The sequence below is a fragment of the Danio rerio genome, chromosome 1 (genome assembly GCF_049306965.1).
Source record: "Danio rerio strain Tuebingen ecotype United States chromosome 1, GRCz12tu, whole genome shotgun sequence".
Classification (NCBI taxonomy): domain Eukaryota; kingdom Metazoa; phylum Chordata; class Actinopteri; order Cypriniformes; family Danionidae; genus Danio; species Danio rerio.
This window is the reverse complement of record NC_133176.1, coordinates 53,223,379-53,236,227: the sequence shown is the minus strand read 5'-3', so window position 1 is coordinate 53,236,227 and position 12,849 is coordinate 53,223,379. Positions and strand designations below refer to the sequence as shown.

The following is a 12,849-nucleotide window of genomic DNA, read 5'->3' as shown; positions in this document are numbered from 1 at the left end:
ATTGATCATGAAAAAACAAGGTAATGAGCAGAATATGCTCGTTTTTTGCCATTTCTTCACAGAATATATGCAGAAATATGCTGAATGTTCGTTTCCCAGGACAGGAAAACACCCAATCACATTCACACTCACTCATACACTACGGCTAATTCAGTGTATTCAATTCACCTACAGCTTGACCTTTTGGGGCTACAGGAATGTTTGTTAATAGTCTATTTAAACTCATTTTTTTGCAGAGATCAAGGTCCCTTAATGCAATTTTTAAGTGTTATTAAACATCCAGGGATAGCAAACTACAGACAAATGTTAATTAGCAGGTATTTTTTACCGAAGTATTTGAACTCTTTCAATCTAATAACACATCATTTTTGAGACTGATTATTGACTACTGTACTACTATCAGACTGTTAACACTATTATTTTGTGGAATGACAGCAGAAAATTATTTCAAATGCGAACTATTGCACGGTTTAGTATTATAATAAAACTATTTTTGAATGTTAAACTATGGGCTTGAAAACGGTCCTGTGCCTGAAGTTTCTATTATTATTTCAGAATAACTCTTTTTTTCTGACTCAAAGTCATGAACATTTCCGGGAAGAGTCATTTCAGATATTTCATATTATTTCTGATGTCATTTGGCTGTGTCAAATATCAATAATTTTTGGAATAAAATGACCAGCTTTGTCTTGCTGAAGCTATTTTCATATCTAGAATTTCACGTGTCCTATATGCACAGTATTTTCGCACTTTTTCTATTATCTGACTTTAAAATACTGCTTGAATGCACAATAAAAATAAATGATGCATAATAAAATATTCTGCTGGAAAGCCATATTTGTCTGATTTTGTCACATTTTATATTCAGAAGTGGCATCTTGGTTTGGCTTCTTGAAAAACAACTACATGCTTTTATATTTATTAGCAAAAGTATATTAATTCAGGTGGAAATTAGGTGTGCTACAATGGGGTGTACGGTAGTTATCTAAATATTGAAAAAGGTTTGACATTTTACTGTTTGTTAGATCATTATTATAATGATAAAATTTATGTTTACATAATTTCTTAGATTACTATCAGATTTAAAGGGATAGTTCATCACAAATCTGAAATGTTATTATTTACTCTCTTCACTTATTTTAAACCTTTTTTTTCTGTTAAATACTCAAAAAGATAATTTGAAGAATGCTGAAAACCTGTAACCATTGACTTATAGCATTTGTTTTTCCTACTATGGAAGTCAATGGTGATTAAAGGTTTTCAGCTCTCCTCAAAATATCTTCTTTTGTGTTAGACAGTAGAAAGAAACTCTAATGTTTATAACCACTTGGTAAAAAGTGAGTACTTCATTTTATTATTTTTGGGGGGTGAACCATTCCTTTAGATCAGAAATGTCACTTTAAAATGCATGCTGTCTCTGTGAAGGTCAATCCCACCAATGGAAAAAAAGGTATTGTGGCTTTAAAGTTATATTTATTGTGAAAAGTCAGAATTGTAAGTTTGCATCACCTAATTCTGACTTTTTTTCTCAGAATTGTGAGATGTATACTCGAAATTGCGAGATATAAATTCAGAATTCTTAATAAAGTCAAAAATTCTGATCAAAAAGTCTCCATAACAGGAAACTCCTTTATATAACTCGCAATTATGACTTTTTATCTCAGAATTCCGACTTTTTCTCACAATTGCATGATAAAGTCATGAAATATAAAATTTCTCAGATTTGTAATATATAACGTCAAAATTCTGAATTTATAACTTGAAATTGCAACATTAAATCTCATAATTCTGACTTTATTTTTCAGAATTTCATCTTTATTTCTCAGAATTAAGTCACAAATTCAGAATTTCAGAAAATCTGAATTACGAGTTTGCTTCAAGCAATAACTCTTTTCAGTGGCGGGAACGAGCTTCCATATAATGCTATTTTCAACTTTTTAGTCTCCACTTTCCTTACTAATATGCAACTACCTCTCTGACTCCTCAACTAATTACAAAAAAAAAAGAAAACTAATGCTTTCCTTCTTAGACTTTACACACCTGAAACTTGCCTGCAGCACTTATTGATTGTTGCTCTTATAGTTGTGTAAATTGCTTCCTTGTCCTCATTTGTAAGTCGCTTTGGATAAAAGCGTCTGTTGAATGACTAAATGTAAATGTAAATGTTTTCCACCTTTGCTTCTCGAGCACGCGCTCTAGCAGAGGATTGTGCACGCGCATCTGTCATCGGATTACTGCGGTTAGGCCAGTCGCCAGTACGGAATGGAATGTCATTCTAGCCGCCAAGATATTTTAGCGGTCGCTCATACACTGCGTATTACGGTAGAGAGCTAAAAACTGAACACAAATACATTTGCTGCCTGCTAACGCATGATTGTCATGATAGATCGGCTTCTATCACCACGATCTAATGATCAAGAATTATGTGAATCTGATATGAAATTATAAGATAAGAGACCCCTTTAAATATTTTTGAACACTGACAAAGTAGTGGCGTCAGTGAGATTTGAAGGGCTTTTATTTTGTAAACACGAATAAAGCAGCCTTACATTTTTTTTAGTTGCATTAATTTATTATTCAGTTCGTTGTGATTAAATTTTTTATCATCAGACCGTGATAGAAGCCGATTTATCATTAAAAAAACATGCGTTAGCAGCAACAGTATTTGTGTTCAGTTAAGTTTTTAGCGCTCTACCGAAATTCGCAGTGTATGAGCGACTACAAAAGTACCTGGGCGGCTAGAATGACAGTTCATTTTGAACTGGCGGCTGGCCTGACGAAGTGAAACACTGGCCATGGCTTTCGTTACTCGGCAGTTCAGCAGAAGCTTCTCATCTTCACAAGCTTTACATCATACTATTAAACATGTCACGGTTATTGGAGGTGGGCTGATGGGCGCTGGTATTGCACAAGTAAGTTATCGTAAACGAAACACGGCAACTGCATTCAGCGGCAGAGATCTAACGTTAGCGAACTGGCTAGCCAGGCTACAAGCTAATGCTATCACTCAATAAGTTCACTTTCTATTAGTTTTATGATGCATGTACAGTATATCCAATGCAATGACAATTATGAATTTATGTCTATGATGTTGTGTAATATGTTGCATATTAAAGATACGTTGACAATGTCTGCAAACTTAACCAAGTGACCTTTCACCCACTTACCCAGCACACATTAAAGGTCCAAGTTCATAAAAACACGGAGTGTAGTAATAATGCATACTGCTTTAAATAAATAGTAAAATAGTTTCATTTACCATAATTCCTGCATCTTTCTATCAGGATTTCTTTCTTGTCCTGAAGGTTTCAATGGCCTGCAGAGTTTGGATCTGATCAAGCTAGCTTCTCTGTGATCTTTCTATTGATCCAAGTCATTGTTTACTCTGCTCAGGTGTGTTTGATACGGGATAACAGCTATACTCTGCAGGAAAGTAAATGCCTTGGGGATACATTTGAACATCCTCTTCTTTATACAGTATGGTTAAAATATAGAGATATAGATGGTTTTTCATTCGCACATTCATTTATTTCTGGACAGTGTAAACTTGTGAAACTATTGTTAACCACGCTACTTTGAGTTTTCGGTCTAAAATCACATGCAAGTATGTCTTCAAAACAACATTGGCACCATTTATTTTACTGTGAATAGTGTTTTACTTTGATAGTCATTGGCTGCTAATGTTTAGGATTTGCAAATAATACTTTTCTGAAATTATACTATTAAGGAGAAAGTCTAAAACCAGCTTTGCACCAATGATTTTAATACTGATTAACAATCTATCTGTTTTTGTACTCGCTGACATCTACCAAATCTGTGCAATGTGAAATGTTTAAAGTTTAGTTTTAATAGCACCAATCTTGATTTTCATTTTATATCTGATTCAGATTTATTATTTATTATTATTATTATTATTATTATTATTAATAATAAAGCAAATGGGCTAGTTCATTTTTTTTAAGCAAGAAAACTGTTTAAAATTAATACAAACAAAGTTGCTTTATCATAAGAAGAACTACCTGGAGTAATTTAATGGATATTTCACCCATAAATGAAAATGGTCATCAATGCCTCACCATTTACCTCTTTGACGCTCTTTCTAAAGCACAAAAGAAGAGGTTTTGAAAAATGGTAAAACCCTGCAACCATTATGCACCTTAACCAGCAAGCATTAATCTGCAACTATGTAAGTCAATGGTGGTTACTGGTGGTTTGCAGCTTTCTTCAAAATATCTTCACTTGTGTTTAACAAGAAAAGCAGCTTGGAACCACTTGAGGGAAGAAATTGAGCAAATAAAAATCATGTTAACCGTGCCTTTAAGTGGAAACCTAAACATTGCCAGCATTTTTCAGGACATTTATGCCAAGTGTTTTTTTTCCACTGGCAATGAACTGAGTGAACGTGCAGAATGGCATCGCTCCCTGACATTAGATTGTGCCTAAAGAAGAACACATTCCCTGCTGGTACACATGATGGCACTGCAGAACTGACTTGCTTGTTGCACAGAAATAGTAGTCAATCAAACATTTTTCCTTGTGTATTAATTTATGACACAAGGTTTTCCACTTCTGTTTAACTTTCTTCACTACTGCACAAAAGAAAGTGTTACAAATGAAATTAAACTCCAGTCTTATTTGATCTGCAATTTCTGTGAGCTCAGCCAAGTTGTTTTGTTCTTAAAGGGTCTTAAAATCGCCCTCTTTTGGTTCAAGTCTACCTCCGAATTTTTTCAAGAAATGCTTAGATGGGCTGAAGCTCTATGAGCAGAGAGAGGAGTGGGCGTGGCTGGTAGAGCAGGGGAAAAGGAGGGGAGTGATCAACTGTTGTCAGCTGGCTCACAAAATGAGACCCAAACCGTGAGGAGATGCACAAGTTCATAGTGTTACAAAGTTAAATGCAAAGAAATAAAAAGTAAGTAATTTAATGTCCTGTTACATTTGTTATTCGTCATTTCATTTACACATAACCACAATTTGTTATTTCATTATAAAGATAATCGTGTTTATATAAACGCTATAAATGAGAGAGTTCTCTCCTCCTCAATCCCCAGGTCTTAATGCAGACACAGTGGATAGCAGTGCAGCAGGTCTCTTGCCCTGTCTATTCCAGCCATTAACCCTGTCAGTAATCTGGAGGATTTTAAACATAGGTGAACACAGCAGCACGGATCTAGGCAATTTGTCTGAATGGTAATGAACAACTAATTAAAGACAAAGTCCGCCATTCTCCAATTCTCGTACAGCTCTCTTGACAAAAATGCTTGCCGCAAACCAACAGCTTTGCTGTATCTACCCTGACAGAATCAAGGGAAAAAACGTGCAACAAACCCAGTGGATCCTGGAAACAAACACATACGTCCCGTGCCATGCAGACACGGTCTCACCCAGTCATTGGGTCACAGCTTGGCAGGTCTGCTTTGCCTTCGGAAATCACGTGCTCTGATGAATAATTAAGCAGCAGCGTCTTCTCATAGGATAAGAAAACTCCGTTATGAATAATGAGACACCGACGCAGATTCGCGCCACCACAATGATTTTGGTCCTGCCCCAAAAATGATTTTAAACCCAGAAGATGAAATTAGCTGACAAAAGCTCCAAATTATTCAGTTTTTCCCGCAATTAAAGCTAACAGGTGCCAACATCGTCTTAAATGATGCTCAACACACACACATCTGGTAAAATCTCAAAAAAAGAACCTTTTAAACTGGTGTTTTATTGGAAATTCAACAGCAAACTAATTTGTAATCCCAAAATAAAGTCTGAGCTTATTTATTTATTTATGAAGAGGCTTTTTTGCCTTGTGTTTTGTACACTCACATGAGCGCTGTTTGTTTAGTCTTGAGACATTAGAAGTTGGTGATAATTGCATGTGTTTATGCATGATAGATTATGCTTTTTTAATTGGTGAAATGTCCATTCAGTGTCTAGTATTTCTTTTTTTCAGGTCGCTGCCTCCACAGGACATTCAGTGGTGTTGGTGGACACTTCTGCAGACATACTGAATAAATCTGCGAAGGGGATTGAGAATAGTCTGAAGAGAGTAGCGAAGAAGAAATTTGCAGAAAAACCAGAGGTTAGTCACAAAAATGTTCATACCAATAGACTTGCTGAATGTCTGATGCAGAAAACTGAGGAAATTGGAAATATTTTAGGGGGCAGTTGCAGAAACTAGTTGTAATCTTTTCTTCTCCAAATCTGCCTTTTTCCCCATTTAAACTCTGTTAAAATGTATCATTCTAATTTGAAAGCTGCAATAGAGTCCAAACATACTGCAAGAGTCTAGCTATTTCATGGGAGCTTTCATTCAATAAATCATGCAAAAATAACTGTGGCTTTGTTTCTGTAGGATGGCGAGGCGTTTGTTCAGAAAGTCCTGAAGAATGTATCTACAAGCACAGACGCTGCGTCTGTCGTTCATGGCACTGACCTGGTGGTGGAGGCTATTGTGGAAAACCTCAAAGTCAAACAAGACCTGTTTGGTGCTCTGGATAAAGTGGCCCCAGAGTAGGAAAAACATGCTTTTCAGCTCGTATAGTAATGTTCTGCTACATAACACCTTGCAAGTAAAAAAAAAAAAGCTGTGGTGAAAAATAGTCAGTTCTGGGACAAAATGCATCACTATTCTCTCTTGAATAGCTTAGCTTATTACAGCAGATGGAGCCGTGTGCTTTATAAAAAGCTGTACTTTGCTCCCACACACAAACACTCTTTCTTAATAGCATGTTAGTGTATGGTTGACAAAACTATCCTAGAGCACCATTTGCTGTTAAAACTAGCTTACTGTGCTATCTTCTGTTAAAAACTAGCGTAAAGCATCATCTGCTGTTAAAAACTAGCGTACAGCATCATCTGCTGTTAAAAACTAGCCTACAGCATCATCTGCTGTTAAAAACTAGCCTAGAGCATCATCTGCTGTTAAAAACTAGCCTAGAGCATCATCTGCTGTTAAAAACTAGCCTAGAGCATCATCTGCTGTTAAAAACTAGCCTAGAGCATCATCTGCTGTTAAAAACTAGCCTACAGCATCATCTGCTGTTAAACTAGCCTAGAGCATCATCTGCTGTTAAAAACTAGCCTACAGCATCATCTGCTGTTAAACTAGCCTAGAGCATCATCTGCTGTTAAAAACTAGCCTAGAGCATCATCTGCTGTTAAAAACTAGCCTACAGCATCATCTGCTGTTAAAAACTAGCCTAGAGCATCATCTGCTGTTAAAAACTAGCCTAGAGCATCATCTGCTGTTAAAAACTAGCCTACAGCATCATCTGCTGTTAAAAACTAGCCTACAGCATCATCTGCTGTTAAAAACTAGCCTAGAGCGCCTTTTTTAAAAAAACTACCCTACAGCATCATCTGCTGTTAAAAACTAGCCTACAGCATCATCTGCTGTTAAAAACTAGCATAGAGCATCATCTGCTGTTAAAAACTAGCCTACAGCATCATCTGCTGTTAAAAACTAGCCTAGAGCGCCATTTTCTTCTAAAAACTAGCCAAGAGCATCATCTGCTGTTAAAAACTAGCTTACAGCCCCACCTGCTGTTAAAAACTAGCCTATATCGTGCCACCTGTCGATAAAATTTAGCCTAGAGTGCCACCTGCTATTAAAAACTAGCCTAGAGGGCCTTTTGATGTTAAAAACTAGCCTAGAGCGCCACCTGCTATAAAAAAAATTAGCCTAGAGGGCCATTTGATGTTAAAAACTAGCCTAGCGTGCCATCTGCTGTTAAAAAAACTAGCCTGGAGGGGGACTATCTGCCATTAAAAACTAGCCTAGAGCACCACTTGCTAATAAAAACTACCTTACAACACCATCTGCTGTTTAAAGCCAGACTGGAGAGCGCCATCTGCTGTTAAAAACTAGCCTAGAGGGCTATTTGATGTTAAAACTAGCCTAGTGTGCCATCTGCTATTAAAAAATTAGCCTGGAGGGGGATTATCTGCCATTAAAACTAGCCTAGAGCACCACTTGCTAATAAAAATTAGCTTACAACACCATCTGCTGTTTAAAGCCAGTCTGGAGAGCGCCATCTGCTGTTAAAAACTAGCCTAGAGGGCCATTTGAAGTAAAAAATTTGCCTAAAGTGCCATCTGCTGTTAAATTAAGCTAAGAATTGATTCAAAAGTGAACAACAATGCATTTTAAATAACTTATAAATGATGCAGAATCTATTTCTGAAGCATTTTTTTGGCACACCTCTACAAATAAATAAGTACATAAACCTGAAATTAATTAAATTGTATGTTTTGAGAGGAAAGCCATTTGGCCAAAACATTTGGCACAGATTGACCAATCAGAATGTGTCATTCTGACGTACTGCATATGCCTAATGAGTATGCTGGCGGTGTGAATTACATAAGTGCTTGATTTATAATTACTGGTACTTGGAAAAAGTCCTTTAATCTGTTGTTCATGAAAGAGTGGGAACCTAGCTCTTAATCATAATAGTACAGACACTAAACCTTGCGTATGGTTTAAAAAATCTATGGTAAAGACAGGCCAGTAATATGTTTGTTCTCTCTTCAGACACACCATATTCGCAAGCAACACGTCCTCTTTGCCCATCGCAGACATTGCCAGCTGCACCGCCAGATTAGATCGCTTTGGCGGTCTGCATTTTTTTAACCCCGTCCCAATGATGAAGCTAGTGGAGGTACTTTGACTGCATTTAAAAATTTAATAACAACACAACCTTCCATATTTAAGAAGAAATATATTAATAAACGCAAATACTTTCATTCTTTTTCTCATCTTAGGTGATTAAAACTCCGGCAACAAGCCAACAGACATTTGACGCCCTCCTCGAGTTTAGCAAAGCTTTGGGGAAGCATCCCGTCTCATGCAAAGTAAGTATTGTGTAATCCATGTGTGCACACTTTAGTGTTATTTATCACTTAGTATTATTATTTATTTCTTCTCAGGACACTCCAGGTTTTATAGTGAATCGTCTGCTGGTTCCTTACATGCTGGAGGCTGTTCGGTTACACGAAAGAGGTACAAGAATTCAAGGTTGCAGGGTTCTCATGGGTCATGACATTTTTGGAATATCATGAAAAGGTCTCATTTTTTTGGGTCAGGGGTGTCCAAACTCTGTCCTGGAGGGCCAGTGTCATGCAGATTTTAGCTCTAACTTGCCTCAACAGACCTGCATGGATGTTTTTAGAAAGCCTATAAGAGCTTGATTAGCTAGCCCAGGTGTGTCTGATGGGGTTGGAACTAAACTTTGAATGGCACCAGCCCTCCAGGACCGAGCTTGGTCTTAGTCTTTGAATATCGGTTTGTCGTTTTAAAGTCCGAACTGGAAAGATGCTGAACAGGGTTGGCCGATGTCGACCAATCTGGCATCGTACAATGTCTAATGTGAAACATCGCGATGGACAATAGCATCTAGGCATGCACCGATACCATTTTTTTCATCCGATCCCAAATCGCCTAGCAACCTACAACCTACGAAACACGAGTGAAATGGAGAAACTGAAAGCATGTCTGAAACATTATTTTGCGTCTGAAAAATTATCTTTTTAAAACAAATTTCGTTTGGTATAATTTATTAGTTATTTTAATGTATTTTTGTTGGTCAGTTATCTAGTTATCTGTTAGATTTCTATATTTAGCATTATCAGCAACAGTAGCAAAGATCATTTTTCGTATTGAATATTTTCCTTTATTTCTTGTTTTTTTTATTTTATTAAAATTACAGATTCCAAAATCTTTTAAAACCAATAGTTTCTAATGCCTCGTTTCCACTGACTGGTATAGTACGGTGCGGTTCGGGTCGGTATGGGTCACCTTTATCAGGCTTGCGTTTCCACCACAAAGGGTAACCTTTTGGTGGGCTTGGTGTTTGACAAAGTTTAAGTCGACATCATGCTCGCTCAAATAAATGTCTAAAGTAAAGCTGTATGGGTCGTTCACATATCATAATGAGCAGCACTTCTCATACAACAGATGCTTTATACACATAAATACTTGTTTATAAATGTTTATTACTAACTTTTCTATGAACATGATTTTATTATAACTGCAGATCAATGACAGTGCGAAAAAGGCTACTGTTACATCTGGAATTATATAAAATAATACATAAATGCAACATATATGAACACATACAGCCCATTACGGTCTCCGATATGTTATTAATTACAGAAAAATTACACTGAGCAAACATTTAGTACTTATCTGAGTTTAAAAACGCACGCAATATAGCCCTTAGTCAGCCAAACCTCTCATCTAAGTCTGTAATCTTCACCAGCACATGTAAGCTCTGTTAGAGAGTAAATTTGTCATTCCCAGTTCATAATAATCCACAAGACGAAGATAAACATGGCAGTTTGTTCATGATTTAGGTTGCTAAAACAATTTTGCTCCTGTGTTTTGACGGCTTCTCTTTTTTTCCGCGTTTCACTCCCGCTTCACTCTCGCGCTTGTCCGTTTTTTCTGAATGTATCAGATGACGGAGACACTTCAATAATCACACACACGTTATTATCATCAGCTCAAGAAGTTCGTTATATCAAATATAGAAGCGATCGCAAGCTCCCGGAAGAAAGCGAATACCGCTCGCATTTTTAGACAGGCTCGTAAAACAACAACGGGACACGGCAGATTTTTCTTCTTGGCTTTGTGTCTGTTAGTTGAGACGACGACAAGGTTTGTTTGAGCCAGGGTCATCCATGGCTCGTTATTACATGCATATAGTATTTCAATGTTATGTCCCAGCTTTGCATTTAAAAAAACATGGCGGTTCCTTTGTTTACGTTCTGTGTAGCTCCATGAGCTTGTGACGTATCTCTGTATCCAATCAGCGTTCAGCTGCACATGTAGCCACCTTTTGGTACCCTTTCTCCCATTTGGTACCCTTTTGAAAAGGTGCCGAAAAAGTGGTACGGTACAGTTTGGTTCAATACGCTTTTTTTAAAGTGGAATTGGCCATAAAAGCGTACAAAAATGAACCGTACCGTACCACTCAATGTAAACAGGTCATAAAGTATTATTTTTGTATAAATGGAAAGCAAATGACATTTGTGTCCTCCCTTTTTTGCTGATTCAAAAAATGATCTAATCCGGGATTCATAAAACGTAGTGTGATCTAATCCGTAGTGTGATCTAACCACTATTGTCTACAAATTGATTACTTCAGAAACTGGCTACTCTTCTTTCTTTTCATTTATTTCCATCGTTACTCTAATAATGGCTTTTTAATGTCATGAGAAATAATATTCAAGGTTGAATTATTTTAATACTACGCAAAAGTATTTTTCTAAAATCAGTGAAAGTCAGAGATTTTTTCTGGGAGTGGCAATCCTGGGTTGCTGAATGCATTTCAAAAAATGTCGGTCCTTCCATTTTTCACGCAGGTCATGGTTCGAAGGAAGACATAGACGTGGCTATGAAGCTTGGCGCTGGTTATCCTATGGGTCCGTTTGAGCTTCTGGACTATGTCGGATTGGATACTTCAAAGTTCATTATTGATGGTGGGCTTTATTAGTTGAGCTTACCTTTATATCTGATGCACTGTAACAGTTTTATGCTAATTTCAACTCTGGGTTTGTGCAGGTTGGCATGCCAAGGACCCCGATAACCCCTTGTTTGCCCCCAGTCCCCTGCTCAACAAACTGGTGTCAGAGGGGAAGCTGGGCAAGAAAACTGGCGAGGGATTCTACAAACACAAATAACAGAAATGAAGATTACTAGGCTTTTATATTCAAGTTCAAGTTACACAACTTGTCAATGAAATGAGTCAATAGTCCTCAAAAGACTGTTCATGCATCATGTTAATGTACAAAATCAGGAATGTAAGCTAATTAAAGTGATCAGATACACAACTTTTCAATGGGAAGTGAAATACTGGATCACTTGCCAATCGGTCTTGATAAAAAGAGCAACATGATCCACATCTAGTGCCTTGCTACTGTTTTATTGACTTTTGTTCATTAATTATGTGGCAATAAATGGTTTGAAATCATATTCCATGTGTTGTTAATGCAGTACATAATATAGCAATCAGTCACTAGAGGGCGCTCTTTCTTCATTTATTCACACAACATGCACTCTCAATAAAAGATCTACAGTGGACAGTTTGATTTAAATCTAGTGCACACATGAAGAAATGTAGTTTTCCAGAACATGATATAATTAAACTTTAATATTACAGATATATTGGCCTCAGAATGTGTTTGGAGCAAAGGTTAGGAGATTTTGATCACTCTTTAAGATTGTATAAATATTAAATAGTTTTATTATTTTCAAATAGCTCAAACACATTTGAAGAGAATATTAGCTAGAATCTAGCTGTTTTGCAGCCGACATGATTTTAAATCCTGGAAAAAGTGTGTTAATATTCTTGCACATCGGTTGAAATTTTTATTTTGGTATCGCTGATATACGCTGGTAGTTTTATTAATAGTTTGGATCTTTTATTATGACTTATATTCTCTTTTATTTTGTTAAAATTATTTTCATAGGTTATGTTTTAGGTTGTTTAGTTTTTTTTTAATGATTAATTTTGGTATTAATTATGTTTATTTCCCACTCCCAGTGATGGGTTGCAGCTGGAAGGGCATCAGCTGTGTAAAAACATTTGCTGGATAAGAAGTTGGCGGTTCATTCCGCTGTGGCAACCCCAGATTAATAAAGGGAGTAAGCTGAAAAAAAAAACTAATAAATAATTATGTTTAATTTTATAGATCAGATCAAATTAGATTAAGATCAAATTTAAATGGGCTACCTTGGCAAATTAATTTAATTTCCAATGTCAAGGAAGCCCATTTTCATTTAAGCTTTAATTATACTTTAATTTCATAATGCAAAAATAAGGTTTATTATATGATTTTACTTTGTTACTAACCTGG

General features: G+C 36.5%; 2 protein-coding genes across 9 annotated transcripts in view; one reads left to right on the top strand and one right to left on the bottom strand.

Moving 5' to 3' along the window:
- Window positions 1-12,849, bottom strand: part of gstcd (glutathione S-transferase, C-terminal domain containing) — a 158,422-nt gene that overhangs the window by 144,440 nt on the left and 1,133 nt on the right. For 6 of the 7 annotated variants that reach the window (XR_012392707.1, XR_012392727.1, XM_009294165.5 and 3 more), the window contains exon 2: window positions 11,497-11,657. The gene's annotated coding sequence lies outside the window, so the exon portion shown is untranslated. Of the gene's footprint in view, window positions 1-3,259; window positions 3,402-11,496; window positions 11,658-12,849 lie in introns of those variants that run through there. The other variant, XM_073927177.1, reaches the window with a different exon arrangement.
- Window positions 2,749-11,965, top strand: hadh (hydroxyacyl-CoA dehydrogenase). 2 transcript variants are annotated; one of them, XR_012399275.1, is made up of 8 exons: window positions 2,749-2,912; window positions 5,945-6,073; window positions 6,347-6,504; window positions 8,525-8,651; window positions 8,755-8,844; window positions 8,920-9,077; window positions 9,236-11,472; window positions 11,555-11,965. XR_012399275.1 is itself a non-coding variant. In NM_001003515.1 (8 exons), the coding sequence occupies exons 1-8, from the start codon at window positions 2,796-2,798 to the stop codon at window positions 11,671-11,673; spliced, it is 930 nt and encodes a 309-aa protein (NP_001003515.1). In that variant the 5' UTR covers window positions 2,768-2,795; the 3' UTR covers window positions 11,674-11,963. The 2 variants fall into 2 exon arrangements, 1 of the variants encoding a protein (NP_001003515.1); NM_001003515.1 differs by having other exon boundaries at window positions 2,768-2,912; window positions 8,920-8,992; window positions 11,356-11,472; window positions 11,555-11,963.

What these genes read in the sequence shown, in the direction of transcription:
- hadh (NM_001003515.1), top strand. Translation starts at nt 2,796, where the DNA reads ATGGCTTTCGTTACTCGGCAGTTCAGCAGAAGCTTCTCATCTTCACAA. An exon ending in TGGGCGCTGGTATTGCACAA is followed by an intron (nt 2,913 to 5,944) that starts GTAAGTTATCGT and finishes TCTTTTTTTCAG; the next exon opens with GTCGCTGCCTCCACAGGACA. An exon ending in CTGGATAAAGTGGCCCCAGA is followed by an intron (nt 6,505 to 8,524) that starts GTAGGAAAAACA and finishes TTCTCTCTTCAG; the next exon opens with ACACACCATATTCGCAAGCA.